Source organism: Teleopsis dalmanni, chromosome 2 (assembly GCF_002237135.1).
Source record: "Teleopsis dalmanni isolate 2A chromosome 2, ASM223713v2, whole genome shotgun sequence".
In the NCBI taxonomy this organism is placed as follows: domain Eukaryota; kingdom Metazoa; phylum Arthropoda; class Insecta; order Diptera; family Diopsidae; genus Teleopsis; species Teleopsis dalmanni.
The window spans coordinates 198,378,042-198,401,229 of record NC_051847.1 but is presented as its reverse complement, the minus strand read 5'-3'; the positions used below and the strand labels follow the sequence as shown (position 1 = coordinate 198,401,229).

General features: G+C 26.1%; 4 protein-coding genes across 4 annotated transcripts; 2 read left to right on the top strand and 2 right to left on the bottom strand.

Moving 5' to 3' along the window:
* Positions 1 to 420: 420 nt before the first annotated feature.
* LOC119684228 (beta-mannosidase-like) lies at positions 421 to 11,125 on the bottom strand. The gene is made up of 12 exons (XM_038098231.1): positions 10,817 to 11,125; positions 4,539 to 4,676; positions 3,985 to 4,342; positions 3,760 to 3,915; positions 3,598 to 3,694; positions 3,346 to 3,526; positions 3,177 to 3,287; positions 1,768 to 2,247; positions 1,285 to 1,706; positions 1,028 to 1,225; positions 782 to 964; positions 421 to 722 (listed from the first exon to the last, which is right to left on the bottom strand). Exons 1-12 carry the CDS (start codon positions 10,962 to 10,964, stop codon positions 456 to 458), a joined length of 2,739 nt encoding a protein of 912 aa, XP_037954159.1. The 5' UTR covers positions 10,965 to 11,125; the 3' UTR covers positions 421 to 455.
* Positions 11,126 to 12,590: 1,465 nt separating this feature from the next.
* LOC119682414 (beta-mannosidase-like) lies at positions 12,591 to 21,770 on the bottom strand. Its single transcript, XM_038095850.1, has 13 exons — positions 21,533 to 21,770; positions 16,037 to 16,180; positions 15,607 to 15,964; positions 15,383 to 15,538; positions 15,230 to 15,317; positions 14,993 to 15,167; positions 14,676 to 14,786; positions 14,445 to 14,619; positions 14,078 to 14,388; positions 13,604 to 14,022; positions 13,339 to 13,542; positions 13,083 to 13,268; positions 12,591 to 13,018 (listed from the first exon to the last, which is right to left on the bottom strand). The coding sequence occupies exons 1-13, from the start codon at positions 21,660 to 21,662 to the stop codon at positions 12,638 to 12,640; spliced, it is 2,838 nt and encodes a 945-aa protein (XP_037951778.1). The 5' UTR covers positions 21,663 to 21,770; the 3' UTR covers positions 12,591 to 12,637.
* Positions 16,877 to 17,889, top strand: LOC119682415. Its single transcript, XM_038095851.1, has 3 exons — positions 16,877 to 17,090; positions 17,293 to 17,366; positions 17,508 to 17,889. The coding sequence occupies exons 1-3, from the start codon at positions 16,984 to 16,986 to the stop codon at positions 17,741 to 17,743; spliced, it is 417 nt and encodes a 138-aa protein (XP_037951779.1). The 5' UTR covers positions 16,877 to 16,983; the 3' UTR covers positions 17,744 to 17,889.
* LOC119682416 lies at positions 19,255 to 19,980 on the top strand. The gene is made up of 2 exons (XM_038095852.1): positions 19,255 to 19,425; positions 19,588 to 19,980. The coding sequence occupies exons 1-2, from the start codon at positions 19,365 to 19,367 to the stop codon at positions 19,887 to 19,889; spliced, it is 363 nt and encodes a 120-aa protein (XP_037951780.1). The 5' UTR covers positions 19,255 to 19,364; the 3' UTR covers positions 19,890 to 19,980.
* Positions 21,771 to 23,188: the final 1,418 nt, after the last annotated feature.

The window sequence follows — 23,188 nt, the reverse complement described above, 5'->3', positions numbered from 1 at the left end:
GGTCTTAATATTGGCAAATACGATATAAAATGCCAAAATAATAATAAAAACCGGGCACATAACGTCATTTGTGCTAAGGGCTGACACTTGCAGGATATATTCTCCAATTAGTAATATTAACTCCTTAAATCTCCTTAAACTAATTCAAATGATTTTTAACTTGTATAGCAAAAAATGTATTTTTTTTTTTGTTAAACAAGCGGGTCCATCTAATATAGTCAACCTAGTATCGTTATTCTTAAAAAGTCTATACCACTTAAAACTTTGTGATTTATTTTAAAATTTTACAACAAAAGGAACAATATTAAATTTTAAAAAAAATTTACAAACTTAAGTTATGTAATATATATACGATATCAAAATAAAAACTATTACTAACAAACTTAATATTAATAATTAAATACAAAATTTGTTCTTTGGCAAAAACATAATAATATATATATACATATGTAATCTTAAATCATAAACTGGTTAACAGTTAAAATCTTTATATTGTTTCGTGTTATGTCCACACATTTGGAATACTCAAACTCCAGCTGAACGACTTGTGTAGGAGCCATTTGCATATAGCCATTTCTGGAGAGTTTATACTTTACCACATTTTTGTGTACAATTTCAATATAAACGAAAATTGCTGGTTTCTTTACAATTACTGAGAGACTATAACTATTCATTTTAACATTGTTTACAGAACCTTGACAATATTTACTCGAAATCTCCACCTATAATTGAAATTAAAAAACTTTATTGACTACGTATATTTTAACAGGTTTCTACATACCTCAATTTCAGGATCTGACACACCTACAGCACTGGATATAGCGCTTGGGAAATAATATGCACGAGATAGGACTACACTACCGCGTTGCAAAGTATACTCCACAAAGCAATTATTTTGATTAAATTTATCAGTTAATATAGTGCTAACTGGAATTACTTTATCATGATGAACACCATTTGGTTTCTATATATAAACGAAAGCAAGAAATTTTTTTATAAGAATAATAATAATAACCAAGCTACTAACCAAAGTAACAGACCAATTCATAGAGTTTTTAACATATAACTCCGACCATAGATATATATTTTGAAAAACTTTAAGATCTTTTGTATTAACCTCAAGTTCATCACAAGTTAAAAAAATATTAACCGATTTTGTAGACGAATTGTATAACGCAATTATAGTAATTGAATCCATAAAATCTCTAGCCCAATAATGTAGCAGCTGAGCAGAAAAAAATATTATATTAATAAAAATTTTTTGAAATCAAAAAAGAAGAAAACCTTATAACTGCCATAGAAGTCAATGCTTGACCAAGACGGTGCTACCCATACATCATTCAGCTGCCAATATAGGGCACCCATTGTTCTCACTTCAGTATCTCTCAAACTTCGATAGACTTGTGTTTCAATTTTAGTGGACATTGCTTGTGCAATTTGACTTAAATATATCAAACCCTCAGCATAATTCTCTTCTTCTGGTAACGGTAATGGCAAATGTCGTCGTATCAATGTTGTAATTGGTATCATAGCCAATGGATGATGTTGTCGATGGCTAATTAATTCGATTATATTATCGTTATTGCCCAAAATGCGACTCCATGATTGCATTTGTGGTAAACTTTGAAAACCATACTCAGATGCAAAACGTGGATGTGGATATATATTTGGATCCCAACCATCTTTTAACACATCATAAAAATGTACTAAAAATTTGTAAAAAAATTATAAACATATATAGATTTCCATCAAAATATTTCAACTTACTATCACCATAATGTGTATCTTGTGGATCATCTGACAAATAATTATCCTTAGCACTTATTTTACCATTTGATGGTGATGATATTAATGGCAAAATGCGTGTACTATGTTCTACAATCTTCAGCTCATGATTAATTGTAGCCAAGTAGAGCTCACGGTATTCTGTGTCAAATCGTGACTTCTCCTGCCATGTATGATACCAATTTTGTGCTAAAGCAACTTCATTTTCATTATTTGTGGCAAATACCGCCACGCTAGGATGATGAGCGATCCGTTTAGCATTTTGTATAACTTCAGTTCGTACAGAAGATAAGAAATCGTTGGTTACAGGGTACATAGCACAAGCAAACATCATATCCTGCCAGATTAGTATTCCATATTCATCTGCCAGATTATAAAAGTAATCGGATTCATAAATGCCGCCACCCCAAACACGTAACATATTCATGTGAGCCTCCTTAGCAGAGAATAAGAGGTGCTTAACTTTCAAAATAATATATAATTAGGTTTTAATATATAATTCAAATTAAATTAAATAAAATTTATAATATTTTAAAATAAAATAAAATAAAATAAAATAAAATAAAATAAAATAAAAATAAAAATAAAAATAAACGATAAAATAAAATAAAAATAAATATATTAAAATGAAATAAAATAAATTAAATTGCAATAAAGTATAATTAAAATAAACAAAATAATAACAAAATAATAAAAATAAATAAAATAAAATGAAGTAAAATAAAATAAAATAAAAATGAAATACAAGAAAATATAATAAAATAAATAAAGTATAATAAATTAATTAGAATATGATAAGTGATAAAATTAAATAAAATATAATAAAATATATTAAAAATAAATAAAATAAATTATAATATAAATAAATAAAATAAAATAAAACAAAAAATAAAATAAAAGTTAGATAAAATTAAATAAAATAAAATAAATTACCATAAAATATAAAAAACAAACAATAATAAAAATTAGTCAAATAAAATAAAATAAGTAAAATAAAAAAAAACCAAAAAAAAAAATGAATTAAAATATATAAATGAAATAGAATAATGAAAAATGAATTTAAAGAAATAAGAATAATGTAAAATAAAACAAATCAAAATAAATTAAAAATAAAATATGATAAAATATCATAAAATATAATAAAATAAAATATATTAGATAAAATAAAAATAAATAAATAAAATGAACAAGACATAACACCTCAAAGTAAAATAATATAAAATAAAATAAAAAAATAAATAAGAATAAAAAAAATTAAATAAAATAAAATTATTTAAAATGAAATAGAATAATGTAAAATGAATTAAAATTAATTAGAATAATTTAAAATAAAACAAGAAAATAAAAGAAAATAAAATAATCTTTGTAAGATTAATATAGCAAATCCTTACTTCGCGCTTCATCTCCTGCAAGTTCCGGTAGTATATGTGAGGGTATATAATTTGATCCTTTCATAAACATTTCCATGCCATTAACCTTAAACAGGAAAGTATTTCCATCATCTATAAAAATAATACACTAGAATTAAGATTGTTCAAAATTCTAAGCACAAAATCTTACTTGCAGGCGCTATATCTTCAATCAATTCTATTGTTCGAAAACCAACTCTCACTGTTTTCTGTGATATCGACTTCGAACGTAAGCTAAACTCACTTTTATTCAACCAAGAATTCAATGTGAAGTACAGTGGGTATAATTTATGCACGCCATAACCATTTGGCCACCAGATTGTAACGCTATTCTGAAACCATTATTTATGTTATAGATAATGAAAATGCTTGATCTTGAACTCATTTCCACATAATTACTCACAATTGGTATGGCTTGTTCAAATGCAATTACAGCATTTTGATAGCTAATTGGTTTTGTTTTATAATCATCGATAATGATCGGATTCTCAAGTAATTCTCTATAGCAAAATTTAAAAAAAAAATTTATTTTTTTCTCTGTTTACATAAAACAATATAAACTTACACTGCATAGCAGGTCAGCTCCGCATAAAAGTCTCTTCTACCCGCGGCATCAATAAAGACGCGTACATGCATATTCCAATGTGTATCATTTTTACTAATTGCTACGTCAATGTCACGTATTAGTGCTACCTCATAATGTTCCAAAGTAACACTTTTCCTTTTGTTGCATTGAGGTTAGTTAGTTAGTATACAATATATATGGCAATTCAATAGATATGACACTTACCATATGCCCATCGAAGGTGCAGCTAGACCCCAATCCCAGGCGAAACTCGCTTGCATTTTACGAAGCATATTCATATTGCATTCGCCATGGTAACGCTGATTTGGACATTCCGGTGGCACTGTTATATTATGATCCTTCAGTGCATTCGCTTTAGCAGCAGCTGCAAACACTGGCGATTTGAATTCAATTTCCAAAAAATTTTCCTCAACTAAATAGCGTGTGACGTCATATGAATAACGTACGAACATATTATCAGTACGTCCAATGTAGAAGTGATTCAAGCGTATTTCTGCAATTGTGTCTATACCATGGAAAGTCAAGTTCACAAAACGTACACTTTCCATTTCAGTCCAGTTAACTAAAATTTCAACAAGAATTTAATTTTTCAAACTATTTTAATCACAATAGACAATTAATAGAAATAAAATAAATAATAGAAAATTTGAATAAATTCTCTTTAAGTTTAATTTAAACCACAATAGATCTCCATGTGTTATAATGCCTTTCTATGATATTAGATAAAACTACTAATTGACTTTTTTTTCATAACTCACAAGCAAATGTGTTTTTATACGTCCAATTGTCATATGCTACCCAACGAAGATTCACATCATTATAGGACTTCAATACATCCTCTCCATATAGAGCACTATAGATACCGGTGGGAATTTTTACTTTGGTTTTTGTAACAGCTTTAAATAAAATAGAAAAGAACATTAGATTTAATTATATAAATTAATTCAAAAATACAAAAACAGAACATATTAAAAATATTGAAATAGATTAACATTAATATAACTTCTTAGTAAAAAGTTCCCAAATTGGGATATATGATAGGTGGAATAGTTGCAGTGGCAGGTCATTCTAATACTCAGGATTTTTAATTACTGTTTTACTACGATATTTCTCATAAGAAACTTTAAAAAATAAAAAATTATAGTAACTTAATCCATTCCTTTGAACTTATGTTAGATGAATTTATGTTAAGTTATTTAGGATAGATCTTTCTTCCTTACCGATGAACAGAGTGACAAACTGTGAGAAATATACTTCATTACAAAACCTGTTTCTTCTGAAAGCTGTCGATATCTCAAGCCAAAAAAAATTTTTGAATTATTGAGTTTAGGAAATATTTCCAATAAAACCATGAATGATGGATATTTGGTAATACTGAAAGCAGTTATATCGAGTATCCGTCGCCCGGTTGCATTTAAGACGACAGAGACTGTGACGACTAATGAACTATTAAAGAATTAAAGTTATTATAATAAAAACTGTTTTCATAATTTAAAGACATTAACAGACCTGAATAAATTTTTCACAAAATGGACTCAAATAAAATCCAGGTGTACCAGAAATAAATAAATTATTTAAAACTAAAAAATATTAAATATTTTTAAATTTTTAGTTAAAAAATAATAATTGTTTTTTTAAATACATATGTTCAATCACAATTTTTTTAAATATTAAATACTTATGCTATACACGTGACTACTAATATCATATAATAGTAACATATTTAAAATTTACTTAATTTAAAATTTAAATTGTATATTTGTCTCACAATCTCTTCGTCTAGCTGCGCTATAATGAAAGTGAAGGAATCTAATTTATTTTAATTGTAGAAAAATACAAGTGGCACTCTGCTATTAAAATATGAATATACAAGTATAAAAGTAGCGAAAGTCCCAATAATTAATAATTTAATATTAATGTTTATATATTGTCGTAGATGCGATAATTTAAATATACATAAAATACTTCGTAGTAAACTTAGAAATCGTTTAACCGCTGTATGTAAGAGCAATAAAGTGTTCACTCGCTGAAAAATTGAACGTCATTTGAAGTTCATAAAATTTTGATATTTAAATGAGATAAAATTTAATTTATTTTTTTTTTTTTGTTGATTTACAATATATGATCGACAACTGTTAAAACTACAGTATTCGAAAGTGATCGATGAGCCGTAACAAATTACATTCCTAACAATTTTTTAAAACTCCCATTTATCAAAACTTCTAATTCGTCATAACTCGAATATTATTATTGTTAGAGGATGTGGCACTACGACCGTCGGGTCGATTATGCCCGCTTCCGGGTTTAGAGTAGGTCTCTAATCCCTGTTGCTTCAATAAAAAGTAGTATAGAAGCTACTTTACAGAGTTTTGTTGCCTCTTCCATGAGAATATACATTCCCAGGAGCCTATTTCGTATGTGCATTAGCGCAGAGCATTCTAACAGCATATGTGTGGCCGACTCCTCATTCTCTTCGCAGAATCTATAGTTTGTATCCGTAAGTATACCCAGTCTTGTAAGATGATGTTTTAGTTTACAGTTCGCTGTTAGAATTGCTGTGATGATTCGAAGTTTTTATTTTGATAACTCGAATAACACAAGAATAAAAATTTTGATATAAATACAATTGATCATAATAAATTTAATATATTATAATAAAGGTATTTTATTGTAATAAATACCATACAATTTACTGTATTAAATTTTATTTCTTATAATATATATAACATATTGTAATCAATGTATTAAATTGTAATAAATGCAATTATTGTGATAAATGGAATTTATTATAATAGATGTGATTTATTTTATTATATGTAATTAATTACAATAAATGTAATATATTGTATTAAAGATAATTTATTATAATAAATGTTATATACTGTAATATATCCCTTAACAATAATATATATTGTAATAAATGTAATTTGTTGTAATAATGCAATTTATTTTAATAAATGTTATATTTTGTAATAAATGTAATTTATTGTTATATATATAATTTATTGTAATAAATGTTATTTATTGTAATAAATATAATATATTATTATATATGCAATTCATTGTAATATATTTAAAATATTGCAATAAACCTAATCAAATCTTTTGTAATAAACGAGTTTTATTGTAAAAAATATTATGTATTGTTATATATAAATAAAATAAATCTAATTTTCATAAAAATTGTAAATTATTTTTATATATGGTTCATTGTAATATATTTAACTTATTACAATAAATCTCTTGTAGTAAATGTATTTTATTGTAATAAATATTATTTATTGTTATATATATAGTTTATTGTAATATATGTAATAAACCTTATTTATTGTAAAAAATATAATTTATTGCAATAGATGGAATTTGTTATTATATATAGAGTTTATTATAATAAATCTAATTTTTTGTACAAAATGTAATTTTTTGTAATAGTTGTAATAATATTATTATATATAGAGTTTATTATAATAGATCTAATTTTCATAAAAATTGTAAATTATTGTTATATATGTAGTTTATTGTCTTATATTTAACTTATTTAATTTTTCGTAGTAAATGTATTTTATTGTAATAAATATTATTATTTGTTATATATATAGTTTATTGGAATATATCTAATGAACCTAATTTATTGTAAAAATTATAATTTATTGCAATAGATGGAATTTGTTATTATGTATAGAGTTTATTATAATAAATCTAATATTTTGTATAAAATGTGATTTATTATGATAAATGTTATATTGTTATATATGTAGTTTATTGTAATATATCTAATATATTGTAATAAATCTGAATTATTGTAAGAAATATGATTCAATATAGTGCATATAATTTATCACAATAAATACAATTTATTGTAATATTGTAATAAATACATATTTATTACAATAAATACACATTAATCAAAATAAATGAACAATTACTATACATTGACTTATTTCATGTGAAAACCAAATTATTTTCTGTTGAAAGTGTCTTATTTCATTATATTATTAATATTTACTTAAAAAAATTTTAAATTAAACTCTATTATAAAGGTAGGCGCAAAAGCAGACTAGCAATGACCTGGAGAAGGACAGTTCAGCAGAACACGGGCAAAATCGTTTAACGAGTGGAGAGCAATAGCACAAAATAGAAAACAGTAGAGACTCCTTAAGCTTCTAATGGAGTATGGAAATAATAATAATAATAAAGTTAGGAATAATGCATAAAATACAAATGAACCGTTCACTGTAGAGCTAGTCAAATATTGTATTAGAGATTGTACTGTATTTTAAATTTATTACTAAATCTTAATTTCGTTTTGTTTATCTAGAATAAGATAAGCATATTCACATATGTATATATTTAATCGAAAATCAATCAATCAATTAATTTTGTTATAAAGAATAAATGGCAACTGTTTAATTTTTTTTTTTTGTGCTGAAATTATTTTTTATTTTAAATACTAATCTGTCAAATCCTATCTAAATCCCTCTTTCTTTATTTTATAACTACAACACTTACTATTACTTGATATTATTTAGGTTTAGTTTGACGTCTTGACTTTAGTTGAAAAAATAATTAAAAGTAATAAAAATTAATAAAACTTAAAGGTTAATGCCAATAACAATTGATAAAAAAATACCAAATAATCAAACGCATGGTAATTTTTATAATTGAAAGTTAATTACGTTCCATTGAATAAAATTAAACGTATATAAATATATATTTTTATAAACCGAAATGTTGACATAAAGATAAACATTTGTTCTTTTAGTTGAGTTTGCCAAAAAAAAAAACATAAAATATCACTTATCGTGGTCAGTTAAATGGTTTGAGACTATTTTTTTGTATTCAGCTAATCTTGAACTACACTAAGCAAATTAGAATATATTTCATTTCGAATTTTTATAGTTTGCTATATTACTTAGTAATTTCTAAAGTATAATATATGACGACAGTACTCCAACTAATGTACCGGATTAGGAGAGTTACCCTTTTGCCAATGATGAGATTAACAACTAGATATCGAAGCTTGATAATCTAAGCCATTAGCTATTATTAATAGATTATCTATTATCTGTCTAATCTAATTTATTATTGGTAGATTAATATCTAACTAATATTTTCTATTATTAATAGATTAATATTAATATCTAATCTAATCTATTTTTAATTGACTAAAAATAATATAATAATGTAGGACTTCATAAAGGTCCTGCAAAGCTTAATAATGAACCTTGTTAGATGCGGTACATTATATGTTACTATATACACTATAGCTAACTCAAAAAGTTATTGATGTTGGACACATGCACTATAGTGAAAAAATTCCTTGAAGAAAATAAGAGTTTATATGAAAAATCATTCCTTGTTTATATATTATATCTTTATGTTTATGTGATATAAATTTCAATTAAAGCGAAAAATATGTAGTTAAACCAAGTTTAAAAATCTATATAATAAAAACTAATAATAAAAATAATTAATTTATTTTTTATCATCAAAAATAATGCGTTTCTCAGAAATTCTAAAGATATTTTTTTTTGTTGCATTTGTAAATAAATTATTTCTATTATCACTTATCTAATTATCACTTATCTTATTATCACTTAAGATTTAAACAATTTGGAATGTACTATAAGTGTTTTTAATTAAGAAAAATAAATAAAAAAATTTATTCGATTTATTGAATTTATCTTTAAATAATGCTATTATATAAAAAAAAAATTATTTCGATTTATATATTAAATAGATTATATTACTGAACATTTTTTTTTTGAATTTTTTTTAAAATACTACTATTATATAAAATGAAAACTGAAAACTTTATTGATTAAATTTTTAATTAAATTCTGATATTTTTTAAAAAGGAAAATTTATCAAGTTTTATATCAATTGATACGTAATGAAAATTTTATTTATTAAATTCTTGAATAAACTCTAATAATGCATAAAGAATTCTCTAGTTTAAAAATATTTAATACAATACATATTTAAATTAGTGAATCATCAAGAAATTAAACAAAATATTTTTATGGTACAAATTACTATATAATATATATTATTTATGTAAATTATAAAATATTAATAAAAAAAAAATAACTTTTTATAAGTATTTTAAAAATGAATATTACTAATGGGATAATGACATATATATGAAAATAATAAATTCATAAATATTTTAATATAAATTAACGTTTTATCAGTCAAAACAAAATCTCTCAAATACAATGTTCTAATCTAAATATGATTTAATATATCTTTGTACACTATATACAATACTTTGTTTCTTGATATGGAATTAATTTGTATTGATTACATTCTGTTAAATTTATATTATACTATATTATACTAAAATATACAAAATCCCTCAAATACAATGTTCTAATCTAATTCTAATATAATTTTATATAACTTTATACACTATATGCAATACTTTTTCTCTTGATGTGAAGTTAATTTATAATGATTACATTATATTATAATTATGTTATACTAACTTATACACTATAAACAATACTTTGCCTCTTAATATGGAGTTAAATTATAATTATTAAATTATATTATAATTATATTATACTATAATGTACAAAATCCCTCAAATACAGTGTCCTAATCTAAATATAATTTAATATAACTTTATAAACTATATACAATACTTTGTCTCTTGATATCAATCATAATGACTGAATTATATTATAATTATATTATACTATAATATACTGTATTCATATATTTCTAAAAAAAATTAATTATAATTGTATTTGATCAGTAGTGATATTTTTTGTCATATATTCCGCACCTATATATTTGTTCTAATAAAAAAATAATTATATATTATTTATTTTGAAACTATTTGAATTAATTCAAGTGGAGAGCTAAAAGCAATTTACACAATATTAATTATATGAAAATATTTTATTTGACAAGTTGTTTAAAAATAGTAATTTTATCGTTACTTATAATTGATTTTCCAATTATACGAAATTATGGAATATAAATAACTTAATAATATTAAAAAAAATATATTTCTTTTTTTGAAACTTACATCCATTTTGATTAGTTAAATTCCAGCCTGAAGAAAGTTCCCTGGTGTATACATGTTCGTTGCTTGCAATTTGTATTTGTAAAAATAAGAAAATTAAACCACCGAAGTAGCACCAGTGGATGGCATGTAACTTCATAGAAAACTCCATTTTGATCACTTATCACTTTTTTTTTTAAGAATGAATTACTTTCATAGCCATTACACTTCTTTAAATTTTCTATTGTTTAGTACAAAAATTATCAAAAATAAAAGAAAAAAAATGTACTACTAAAATTCTTCCAGCGACGACACCAACTAAACTTTACCGGCTAAACGCACTGCAGCGACTAAACTATTCGACACCAACGAATAAAATTCTAGCGAACTCAGATAAAAATCCACGTTTAAGAGAAATTTAAATGCGAGTAAATTTTTTGCTAGTTTATAACTAATATATTTTTTTTTTTGTTTATTGATAAATTGTTTATGCTTTATTTTTGCTTCGTACGCTCTTTCATGTTTGCTCTGTTTATTTGTAATTTGCTTGCAATTTGCGGTTATTATGAAGAAGTATTGTATATACAAATCTCCGGATAATATTTCGTTTTGATAAGAAACAGAGAGAGTCTTAACTTTCTTTCATTCAGAAAGTAACAATGGGCACAGAATGAATTTTTTTCAGAGGGAATTTATTTAATTTTTTTTTATTTATTGTTTGCGGGTTCTAATACACTAAATCTACAAACTTCTTTATAACGAGTAAAAATAGTTTATGTTTATATTTTTTAAAACTGTTTTGATTTTTCTCAATGAAAAAAGTAATCGCACATTGTATGAAACACTTCTTCTACATTAAATTATAATAAAGTACTGTTCACACCAACACATGAAACGTATTTGTTGATTTTCAACGAAAAGCGGTGTTCACACCGCCATATGAAACATATTAACTGTTTTTAAATGAAAAGAACTGTTCACACCAACACACAAAACGTATTTACTGATTTAAACGAAAGGTGGTGTTCACACAGACAAAACATCGTACAAACATGAAACGAATAAAATTAATTTGTGTGTATGAGTCTGTTCCCATAGGTGCTTGTATTAAAGTTCTAGTAAAAAGCTATTTAAGTTTTACGACTATCTGTTCTCACATACAAAATCAAATAAAGTTAGAATATTTATGACAACGATTTGAGGTTTCGAACTGCACAAAATTTATTTAAATTTGAATTGAAAATTTCTTACTTTAATTAAAAACAGCTGATTTGCGTATTAAATATCATTTTTGTTATCATGGCACCAAATTTGTCGAAATTCGTCGAAATCGAAATTTGATTAATTGAGTCGAAAAGTGAAGATATTTCTAATTTAATTAATGAATAGGCAAACACAATAAATAAGATATTAAATCGTTTATATGATAATAGCCACCAAAAAAAAAAAATATAGTTGTAGTGAAATATATATATATATATATAGCATATATATAGATATATAGCATATATATATATATATAACATATATATATATATAACATATATATAGCATCAATTTTACTCATCATATAACTACTTTTTCCAGTAGTAAAAAATAGAATCTCTGAACCAACTCTACTGCTATATAAATATTGCTTTAATCCTCAACATTAATACAATTTTAGTAATTAGTGAGTGCCCTAATTTTTAGGAAACATAAACCGAAACTCTCAGGACGACGTCAGATAAAATATTTTCAACTATTTTGTAATTCTTAAAAAAAAAATACATATATTTAATAATACTTTTCACACCATTTTCAATATATTATATCTATTCATAGACATAGTTTTGGGTAATTTTATTAACTAATTAAATCGACGTCAATATCAACTGAAGACGTAATTGGGCTTGCAGTTGTCACAGTTGTATCACTTGGCATGGCTGTAGTAGTTGTAGTAGAAGTTGTTGCACTACCACTTGTGCTAGTGGTACCAGACATAAACTGATTCATAGTCAAAATCTTTATATTCGCCATTGTTATAGTAATGCATTCCGTCTCCTGATATTCTATATGAACCATTTTGGCCGGAACAACTTGTACAAATCCATTATCTGATAAAGTGTAGTTGACAATGCGATGATGTTGCAATTCAATATAAACAAATAGAGCAGGATAATTAACAAGTATAGTCAAACTATAACTGGTTTTTGAGGACGTGCAAGTAGCAGACGAGAGTGTAGCCTAGATAGCAAAGTAATATTGATAACTTTTAATATATTATTTTTAGATATATATAGTACAGTACTTTTATTTCAGGATCAACTAAACCAATTGCTTTAGATACTGTGCTAGGGAAGAACCAAGTGCTAGCTAATATATTACCAGTTTCTGGTTCACTTAAAACAAATTCTAAAAAGCAATTATTCACATTGTATGGCTCTTTAATTATATCATCGATTTGTTTTATATTTTGGGATATTGAATTTGATTCCTACAATAAAACAAAATAATTTTATATAAACTCCATAAATGCTTTACTTAAATGAATTAAACTAGTTTACCAATATAAATTGCCACGTAATATTTTTTTGTAAATATAACTTTGACCATAAAAATGTGTTCATGGTAACATCGTAAACCCTAGCATCTCTTTGTTCTGTCACTTCATCACGCACCAGAGTTATATTCAGCCCTTTGTTCTTGGAATCATATAGCGCAAAAATTGCATATGGTTTCAAAAAATTTTTGGACCAATAATAAAGTATCTAAAGTATAACGTAATTTTGAGTTTTCTTTATTTTTATGGAATATTAACATAATTATTACCTTGAAATTGCCATAGTAATCTATACTAGACCATGTTGGTGCTACCCATACATCATTCAATTGCCAATATATGGCACCCATAGTATGATTATGTGCTCGTTGACTTCGAAAAAGTTCAGTTGCAGTTTTAACAGCCATTGCTTGGGCCACTTGACTGAAATATACGAAGTTCTCAACATCATTTTCCCACTCACTTGGTTTGAATGGTAAATGTCTTGCTATTAACTGCATCATAGGTCCAAAATACTTTGGATCATGTTGGCGATGTTTCATCAGACCCACAACTGTATCACCTGTACCGAGTGTACGATTCCAAGAAGACATTACTGGTAAACTTTGCCAGCCATATTCACTTACGAACCGTGCTCGTGGATATATATCAGGATTACAGCCATCTTTCTCATCCTCGAAGAAATGCACTATAAATATTATAATAACATTTTGTTTTTTGCAAAAAATTACTAATAAAAATACCATCTCCATAATTTATTGTTTGCGGATCTGCTGGTATATCCTTTTTAACTTCTTCAACACCTATTGATGGTGTTGACATCATAGGACCAGGACGTGGACTAAATTTCTGACGGGTTATAACATTTAGCTCATGTTTAATGGTGCCAAGAAAGAGTTTCTTATATTCATCATCAAGACGTTCAGCATCATAACCAAAATCTGTACGATTTCTTGTTAAATACCACTCAATCTCATTATTTGTGACTATAATTGCTAAACTTGGATGATAAGAGATACGTTTAGCATTTTGTACTGCTTCGACTCGCACAGATCTAGTATAAAATTTAATTTTCATTAATTATAAAGTAAATTTAAATATTTTAACTACTCCACAAATTCATCTGTTACAGGATATGTAGCATCACTAAAAGTCATATCTTGCCATACAAGCAAACCGAACTCGTCTGCTGTATTATAAAAAGTGTCAGACTCATATAATCCACCAGCCCATACACGTATCATATTCATGTGAGACTGCTTAGCTGCTTTCAATACATATCTCACTAAAATACAATATATTTGTAAGTAGTTATGTACTTTATTTGTATATGGATATTACTTCTTCGCTCATCCGCTGATAACTCCGGTAAAATATGCACAGGCATATAATTAGCACCTTTCATAAAAATAGGATGACCATTAACTTTGAAGTAAAAAGTACGTCCCCAGACTAAAAAAATTAAATATGTAAAAATATAAATATTATATGCATTTACAATAATTTTAAATCCAATACATAAAAACAGTGGCGCAACCAGGGGAAAAGCGAATAGGGTATATATTCTCCTTAGATTTTCTAGCATAAGTCCCTTCTCTTTGACAAAATCCTAGTTACGCTACTGTATGTAACTATGTATTGAATTTATAGCATAATACCATCTAAATTTTCGACCAATTCAATAGTTCGGAAACCAACATGCAAAACCTTTTTCGATATAGTCTTAGCAAGTCTTTTTGGTCTAGCGTCGGCTATCCAACAGTTCATTGAAAAAAGTAATGGATACAGTTTTTGCGCTCCATAACCATTTGGCCACCAAAGTTCTACTTTCTCCTAGAAAAATGAATATTAAAACGAATTCAATCAAATTATAAAATATGCTTCTATTGTTAAACCTTTGGAATCGGTACTTCAAGTTCCAAAATAGGTGAAACATAGTTCAAATCTTGTCGACTTGTATTTAATGGTTGATCCAGTAATTCTCTACAATAAATTAATATTTTTATTTATTTTTGAAATATTCATAACTATTATTAATATCAACTTACGGCGCATACAACATTAATTCTCCATAAAAATTTTCTTTAACACCAGTACTGAGAAAAACGCGTATATCCATTATCCAATGTGTATCATTTCGATTAATTGCAATATCTACATCACGCATTATAGCCACATCAAAAGCTTCCAAATGTACTGGCTTCCTAATATTACAAAAAAAATCTTTAATATTATTTTTTTAATAATAAGTCTAAATGTCCAAATATTCTACCATATTCCTACTGAGGGTACTGCAGGATTCCATCCACTACCAAAACTAGCCTGCATCTTACGGAGCATATTCCGATGACATTCACTTTTCTCACGTTCATTTGGACACTTTGGTGGCGTGTTGATATTATTTGCCTCCAAGGCTGCTGCGCTATGATTTGCAGCCCATAATGGCGATAAAAACTGTATCTCTAATGTATTTTCCTCTTGCAGATAGGGAATAACATTAAAGGAATAACGCACGAACATATTGTTTGTGGTGCCGATGACTTTGCCATTAAGACGAATATTAGCCACGGTATCAACGCCATGTAAAGTTAAGTTTACACAGCGCACACTTTGATATTCTGACTTGTTTACTAAAAGTAATATTTTATTTTTATATATGTTTTTATTTGTTATAAGAAAAAATTATATTTAATACTTCATACATGAGAATTTATTTGTGAAAGTCCAATTTTCTTTGGCAATCCAACGTAAGTCGACATCGTTTTTTGAGTCCAAGACATCACCATATTGGCTTTTTAAAGCTGTATAAACTCCAACTGGTAATCTTCCCACTACGATTTCTGTAGCTAAAAGTAGAGACCCTTTAGACTACATATAAAGTTTGAAAGATATATATTAAGATATTATATATTATGATTTATACAATAAATTGTATCTTTTTAAGCAGTTATTTCAAAACGTTTTGCTGGAATACAAAACGTACTGTATATACAATTGTTATTCAATTAATATCAAAGATGAATTAATCTTATTATCAATGGTGGACGAATCCAATTTATATACTACTGTCTTTATCAACTAGCGTGCATTACGGATCTCTTGAACTTCTAAGAACCATGTTATATGGAGTGTCATGGGCTCATCAAAATGGCCTCTTTTGGGCTTTGACGAAAATACATGTTATATAGAATGTCAGAGAAATTATAATAATTTGCTTCTAAAAGACACAAATGTCGACATTTATTACTGAATAACACTGCTTTGTCTAAGTAAGGTGGCACGGATAGCCCCGGCTCTCATAACCAAATTTTAATTGACATATTGTTTTTTTTCTTACTCTGAATTTGACCATTTACATTGAAAACAACAAAAAATTTGCTCATGACGAGCCCATGACACTCTATATAACATAGTCCTAATGGAATTTGAAGATAGAAGTAATATGGCGTATTTTTTTTTGAAAATTTTAACGTAGTATACAGTGTCAATAAAGTGTCAATAAACAGAAAAGAAACAACTTTTTACTATTACTTTAATCAAAAAAAAAATTTAGAGCATTTTCGTACAAAATTTTGGCTTAACATGACTTCATAAATTGTTCCGTAAAATACATAATAATGATATAACTGTATCAACTATAAAATAAACTATGGAAAACCGAACTTCATCCACTGACTGTATTTCGGAATCAAAATTACGCAAAGTAAAGACAAACGAAAGCGTCAGATTCTTAAATAAATGTTCTAATATAATCCGGTAAGTCCGGTGGCCCTGTAGTCCGTTTCATGTCAAAAAATAAAATCAAAAAAAATAATATTAAATTCCTTAAATCTAACACCTTATATAAATATTTATATCAAAATTAATGAAACAGCATAATTTATATATAAACAAAAACATAAATAACAATAACAATTTATAAAAATATCTACTATCTCTAATAAAAAATAATTTTTAGTAACAACACTTCTAAACGGTCTAAAATTGAGTGCAGGAACAGGAGACAATCTTCATGTAAAGAAGTGGATTCAGGTTCGTTTTAATAATAATAATTGAAATATAAACCATTACCTTCATTATTAGAATTATACCCTACATAAACTATTATACATCCATATATATTAAAGTTACTATTTTTACTAAAATTTTTTAAACTTATTACTATTTTTTAAGTGGATGAGTTCAATAATGCGATGCGTATCCTTTGTAATCTTCTCAAACAAAAATCTGATGAAAAGATAAAGGAGTTCGAAATACTTCGTCGAATATTTAAAGAGAAAGAAAAACAAGGTATTGATATGTGTTGTGAAAGAGGAGCCTTGGGAATAAAAGAACATCTCTTTTTTTCATCTATTATCAATTTAAAGCATTTACTAGTTATACTAATTCTCCAAGGGTTAAAGGAATAAAACATACGTTTAAGGGACTAAAGCGTTTCAAATAAATTATAGAAATTTAAATAACTATCTTTATAAACGTTTTAACAGAAACTTGAAACCTGTAACAGCAATAAAATTATACTTTTCTCAGTAATAAAGAATTTGTCACAGCAATAACACAAAACATATTTTATTATTTTCTATATATTTGATTGGTTTAATATAGTGGCAGACGATTTTCCACTTTTCTCACACGAAGCCTTAAGATATAAAAAAAACAGTCAATAAATTGATTCCGTTCAATTTAGGTAATTTAACAGATTTTTCGTCCTTACCGATGAACATTCTGACAGACTAACTGTCAAAAATGTATTTCCCTAAAAATCTGTTTCTCCTGGAGGCCAACGCTGATCGTTCACAAAGAAAATGCTGTATAGTTTTCTTTTCCTGTAACTTTTCACAACTTTTACAGTGGGTATTTAAAAGAACACGAAGCTTCTCTACAGCAGTAAGCCTTACGGAATACACCGATCTGGTATTGTTATATGACAACCATGTTAGCCGAGCCGTTATATATGAACCAAGTCTCTCCTATTTACTTATTTATTATTGGCAAAATGAAGAAAGTAGAGGTAAGTACCATTTTTAACAATATCCAGACGAACATAATCTGGTACCCCTCAGGATACATCTAGCGAAACACCAAGGTGCGCCAAGCTGTCTGATTTTTCATTCTGTTCGATGTTTCTATGTCCGAGAACCCAGACGGAAGTGATGTTAGCTGGCCATTTAACTACGTAAATTCTTATATCTATATCTATTCTTATATTAGCCCTAAAATTTATTTTAAATATTGTTTTAATATGTAAACAGATTTAGATATAACAAACTACTAAAAGCAATGTTGAAAAGAGGCGATATAAGAAACTAAGACACTAAGCATTTTTATTTGAAGCCATTGCCTGAACTGTAAATAGATTATATTTAGTTTCAGCCTTAAGGAAATGTAGGTCCATAATATTAAAGGATATCATATTTAAATAATGCACAGAGAACATTTTGTCAAGCACCCAAATAGCTAGATGGATGATTAATATTGAATATCGACATTCTTGATTAGTTTCATATCGTTTTTTGCATAAAAGAAACATGTTTTCCATTTGGTTGGAAAATGTTTGTTTTTATAAACACACTCTAGAGTACAATATCTAAGACGAATGAATCCGGTGAAGGAGGGAAGCATAACATAGATAGCCCTCCCTATCCCTTTGAATGTATAATAAGTATTGCATTACAAAAAACCCCAACATTTCTTTTGGAATATACACTTCCTACTCTCTTTCCTTGGGTACGCCAATTGTACTCTAATTAAGTATTTCTTAAATTAAAAACTGTCACTGCAGTATTTGAATTTTTATATTTCTTAGTAACCATTGGATTTTTCAAAATTAAGAAATTTAAAAATACCATTTTTTTTTGAAATGTATTATAAAAATTTGTTATAGACATTAACAGTAGTAAAAAATAAATCTCTTATAACATGGTTTAGGTCATTATTTTAATAACTATAAAATAATGATTAATCATATCAAATAGTTCAACAAAATTTAACAAAGTTCTTTCAAGCTCTCCAGAATCACTAAACGAAGTCATGGCTAAAAACATTAATAATGAAAAGCTGCTTAATCCAGGAACTGATAAGGAAGTACCAGGTTGTTATCTTTTAATCATATATAATTATTATCGAAAATACTATAATAAAAATAACTCAAGTACATCCTATTCTCTGTTGCTGTAGTTGTAATTGTTATTGTTATTACAATAACGTAATATTGTTGTTATAATAATAAATACTTATATTATTTTTATTACAGTTGAGTGGGTTGTTAGTGCCATTAAATATCTTTGCCGTCTTATAAAACAACATGAGAAAAAGATGAGAGAGTTCCAAACACGTTGTAGACAATTGATCGAAGAAAAAAAACTGGGCATGGATATTAGCTTGGAATTGGCTGTTTTAAATTTGAAAGAGAGACAATTTATTTCAAGTATAATAAATACGAAAGATTTGACAAAGTTTACTGACACTATGGCTTCTCCCACAATGCTTGAGATCAAGAGAATGGCTAGAGACTTACATAATTTAATGGCGTATATTAAATTTTTTAGTGATTAACCAAAATTGAAGTACTGTAAGTAAAACTATCCAAAAAGTCTAATACACAACAATATATCTTTTAATTAAAAATAAAGAAAATCACATATAATATATTATAGTTATTTTTTTCAATGGAAAGTTATGTATTATAGGCACGGTTCATGAGAAGAATATTATTAGCTGTATCTCTTTCTTGACAAAAATAGAAATAATTTACATTTATATAAGTAAAGTCCAAGTTATCAAATGAATTGCTATGTCAACATTAAGGTATTAGTTTTCTTGTTATTTATTCAGTAACTCATTTACATATCTTTTAAATGAATATTGCTATATCATATATATGTGATATGTAATATATGTAAAATATATAATCAAATAAATTAAGAGTTTATGGTGCTCGAAAGAAAACAATTTTTTTAGGAGGAACCGAAGTAGACAAAGCTTGTTGGAGAAGTATGTATATGAATGAAAGCTTCATGGAAAATAATCTAAATATAATATATATAGAACAGTTAATCTAAATAATTTACATTACTCATGCATACTTGTTATAATCCATTACAAAATTTTTTTTTCATTTAAAGTTTAATTTTTTTGCCAGTTAAAATAGTATAAAAGTAATATTCTAGACATATATATTATCCTTAGTTGCCAATGTTTTTATAAATTTATATTTTTTTAGTCGTTTATTAACTAAGAGATATTTCTTTGAAACGAATGTTGTGGATATGTAAACCCACATTTTTTTAATAGGAGAGATTCAATAATTCGAAAAACAAACTATATAAGTATTGATACACATATAGCAGAGTGGAAATCGTATTTAATACCTGTATAGTTATTTCATCAATCCTGTATCAATTTGTAAAAATCATTGAGCTGAATTATTATCACCTCTTAATTATATGATTATATATTCCCCATGTCCATTTTTGAAAACAAAAATGTTCCTATTTAATTTAACATGCTTTTTATTTCAAATTAATAAACAAACCTTGTTCAATATAATTATTATTTGTTATATACCAAAATAAAAACAAAAAATTTTATATATTCATTATGTGCCATTAACTACGTCATCTAATGATAGCAACTTATAGATAACTATATACTCCAAAAACCAAACCATGTAATTAAATTTCCCATTGACAATTAATATGAGATTTACTGACTCTCAATGAAAGTATTGTATTATACACTAAATAATAAAAATAAATACTGATATCTTTGATTGCTTTTAATATCTTATCAGTAACAACTAAATTTAAGTCAATTGCTATCGATCAATGCGCCGTGATCAAGTCTTATCATTACCAGACAAGAAGCGAAACGGAAAGAATTTTTGTAAACACTTTCTCAATATTTATATATTTTAATAATTTATACACTTAAGCTAAATAAACACAATTACATATCATAAATATCTACGGTAAAATAAAATAACAATATAATAGTTAAAAACTGACAGGAAGGAATTCCTTAAATCGGTTATCGACAATAATTTTTAGTGCTATAATTAGTCGCAGTATTTTTATCAAAAAAAAAATTTATGACTAATTGACTACTGTGATAATATTGATTTTATTCGAAATATGGGACAAGATTATAAATTTCACTTTCATATGGCGAACTTCTGTTATTACGTATTTTTCACTTACAACTGCTTTGATTTTTTAAAGACCAATTGCTATATAAATCACGAATTTCATATTCATCACAAGAGATAAATTTATCATAACCAAGAAATAATAAAGGTATAATTGCTATAAAATTATTTAATTTATGCATATTAATCTTTCAACATTCATATTAATAATAAATCAAAATTTTTTCTTATCACATATAATATATGCATATATTCTATTAAATTATGGTTTCTTAGAATTTCACAATCACGCGACTACAAGACCTATCCGGTACGAATTTCAAACAGTAACTAAATAACATTACCACCTGAGATACTAATGTTACTGTTATCAGTCATTTATTAGATATTTTTGAGGTAATTGAGTGATATTGATTATATTATACAGGGTGTTTAATTGCTATAAGTTGTATAAAACATAAATTTATATATACATTTAGGTATATATAAATTTATATATACCTACACATCTTACTAGTTCCTAAAGTGTTCTATAGATTAATATTTCTCCACCTCAAACCCAAGGAAGACCATAATTACTTAATGTGTTTTGCAATAACGTATTCCTATTGTTTCTAAAATATCGTAATAGACCAAAATTATATATTTTACAGACCGGCCCTGCTAATATCGATCACCGGATGTGATCTGCAAACCAACGATTGAGAAACACTATTGTGAGCTATATAATAAGTTCCTCGGGATACGAAAGTATTACTTACACTGTACTCAATAGTAGAACTCAATAAGATATAATTTTCACATTAGTTTATTTTTTTATATATTAATTTTGTCGTTAAGAATACTGTCGTTACTGATAAGAGAGCTAACTTCTTCCAAGAAAGAAAAGCAATACATACGATATTATTTATATACGATTGTATGTAACTTGTAGACAGTTCGAACTGATTAAAAATGAAGATCCATAATTTTCAAACTATGACTTTATTGACTTAACCAAATTAACCAAAAAAAAGAAAATAACACTATCTGGAGATATAAGAAATAACTGGAATGTTATAAACTAGCTTAGAATTCCTATACCTAGAACTTTGATAAAAAATAGACTCTTTTTGGTCTAGTATATTTTAAAGATTTTTCATTACAATAGACCTTTCCGGTAAGGTAATATCACATCTTTAAAAATGTACTTGAAACATTTCTACATTTACAGAATATAGTGACCTAGCTGGAACCAGAAGGGAACGCTTAAATATACTTCGGGACCTTGTTCAATTTTACCTACATAATAAGTTTATGTAAAATTCTTTCAACAATAAATCATTGTCTAAAATTTGGAATCCAATAATTCTAAAATATTTTGAACGGAATTTATTACCATATTATCTAATCTATACATATAAAATTGTGCAAAACTCGTACATCTAAAACCGCAAGTTAAAAAATATGGTATTAATCTTTATTTAGCCTGTATTGATCCATTAATTAACCAAAGTCAGTGTGAATAAAAAATAATTTGTTCAATATAAAACTATTTAAATCAATTATATTGCCGATAATAAATTATTATAATGCATAAACTATTTTTTATATATAATACAGGAAGCGTTTACATTTTATTGACCAACAAATCTACAATATTGTTCTAATGTGAATTAAAAAGAAGCTTATTAGTTTAATTTCTTTCAAGGCATCTTTCAGAGTCACA

What these genes read in the sequence shown, in the direction of transcription:
- LOC119684228 (XM_038098231.1), bottom strand. Translation starts at nt 10,964, where the DNA reads ATGGAGTTTTCTATGAAGTTACATGCCATCCACTGGTGCTACTTCGGT. An exon ending in GCACCTTCGATGGGCATATG is followed by an intron (nt 3,916 to 3,984) that starts GTAAGTGTCATA and finishes ATGCAACAAAAG; the next exon opens with GAAAAGTGTTACTTTGGAAC. An exon ending in TGAAGATATAGCGCCTGCAA is followed by an intron (nt 3,288 to 3,345) that starts GTAAGATTTTGT and finishes TTATTTTTATAG; the next exon opens with ATGATGGAAATACTTTCCTG.
- LOC119682415 (XM_038095851.1), top strand. Translation starts at nt 16,984, where the DNA reads ATGGAAAACCGAACTTCATCCACTGACTGTATTTCGGAATCAAAATTA. An exon ending in AAATGTTCTAATATAATCCG is followed by an intron (nt 17,091 to 17,292) that starts GTAAGTCCGGTG and finishes AATAATTTTTAG; the next exon opens with TAACAACACTTCTAAACGGT. An exon ending in ATGTAAAGAAGTGGATTCAG is followed by an intron (nt 17,367 to 17,507) that starts GTTCGTTTTAAT and finishes CTATTTTTTAAG; the next exon opens with TGGATGAGTTCAATAATGCG.
- LOC119682416 (XM_038095852.1), top strand. Translation starts at nt 19,365, where the DNA reads ATGGCTAAAAACATTAATAATGAAAAGCTGCTTAATCCAGGAACTGAT. An exon ending in AACTGATAAGGAAGTACCAG is followed by an intron (nt 19,426 to 19,587) that starts GTTGTTATCTTT and finishes TTTTTATTACAG; the next exon opens with TTGAGTGGGTTGTTAGTGCC.
- LOC119682414 (XM_038095850.1), bottom strand. Translation starts at nt 21,662, where the DNA reads ATGCATAAATTAAATAATTTTATAGCAATTATACCTTTATTATTTCTT. An exon ending in ATTACTATGGCAATTTCAAG is followed by an intron (nt 13,543 to 13,603) that starts GTAATAATTATG and finishes GTTATACTTTAG; the next exon opens with ATACTTTATTATTGGTCCAA. An exon ending in TAGTTGATCCTGAAATAAAA is followed by an intron (nt 13,019 to 13,082) that starts GTACTGTACTAT and finishes TTTGCTATCTAG; the next exon opens with GCTACACTCTCGTCTGCTAC.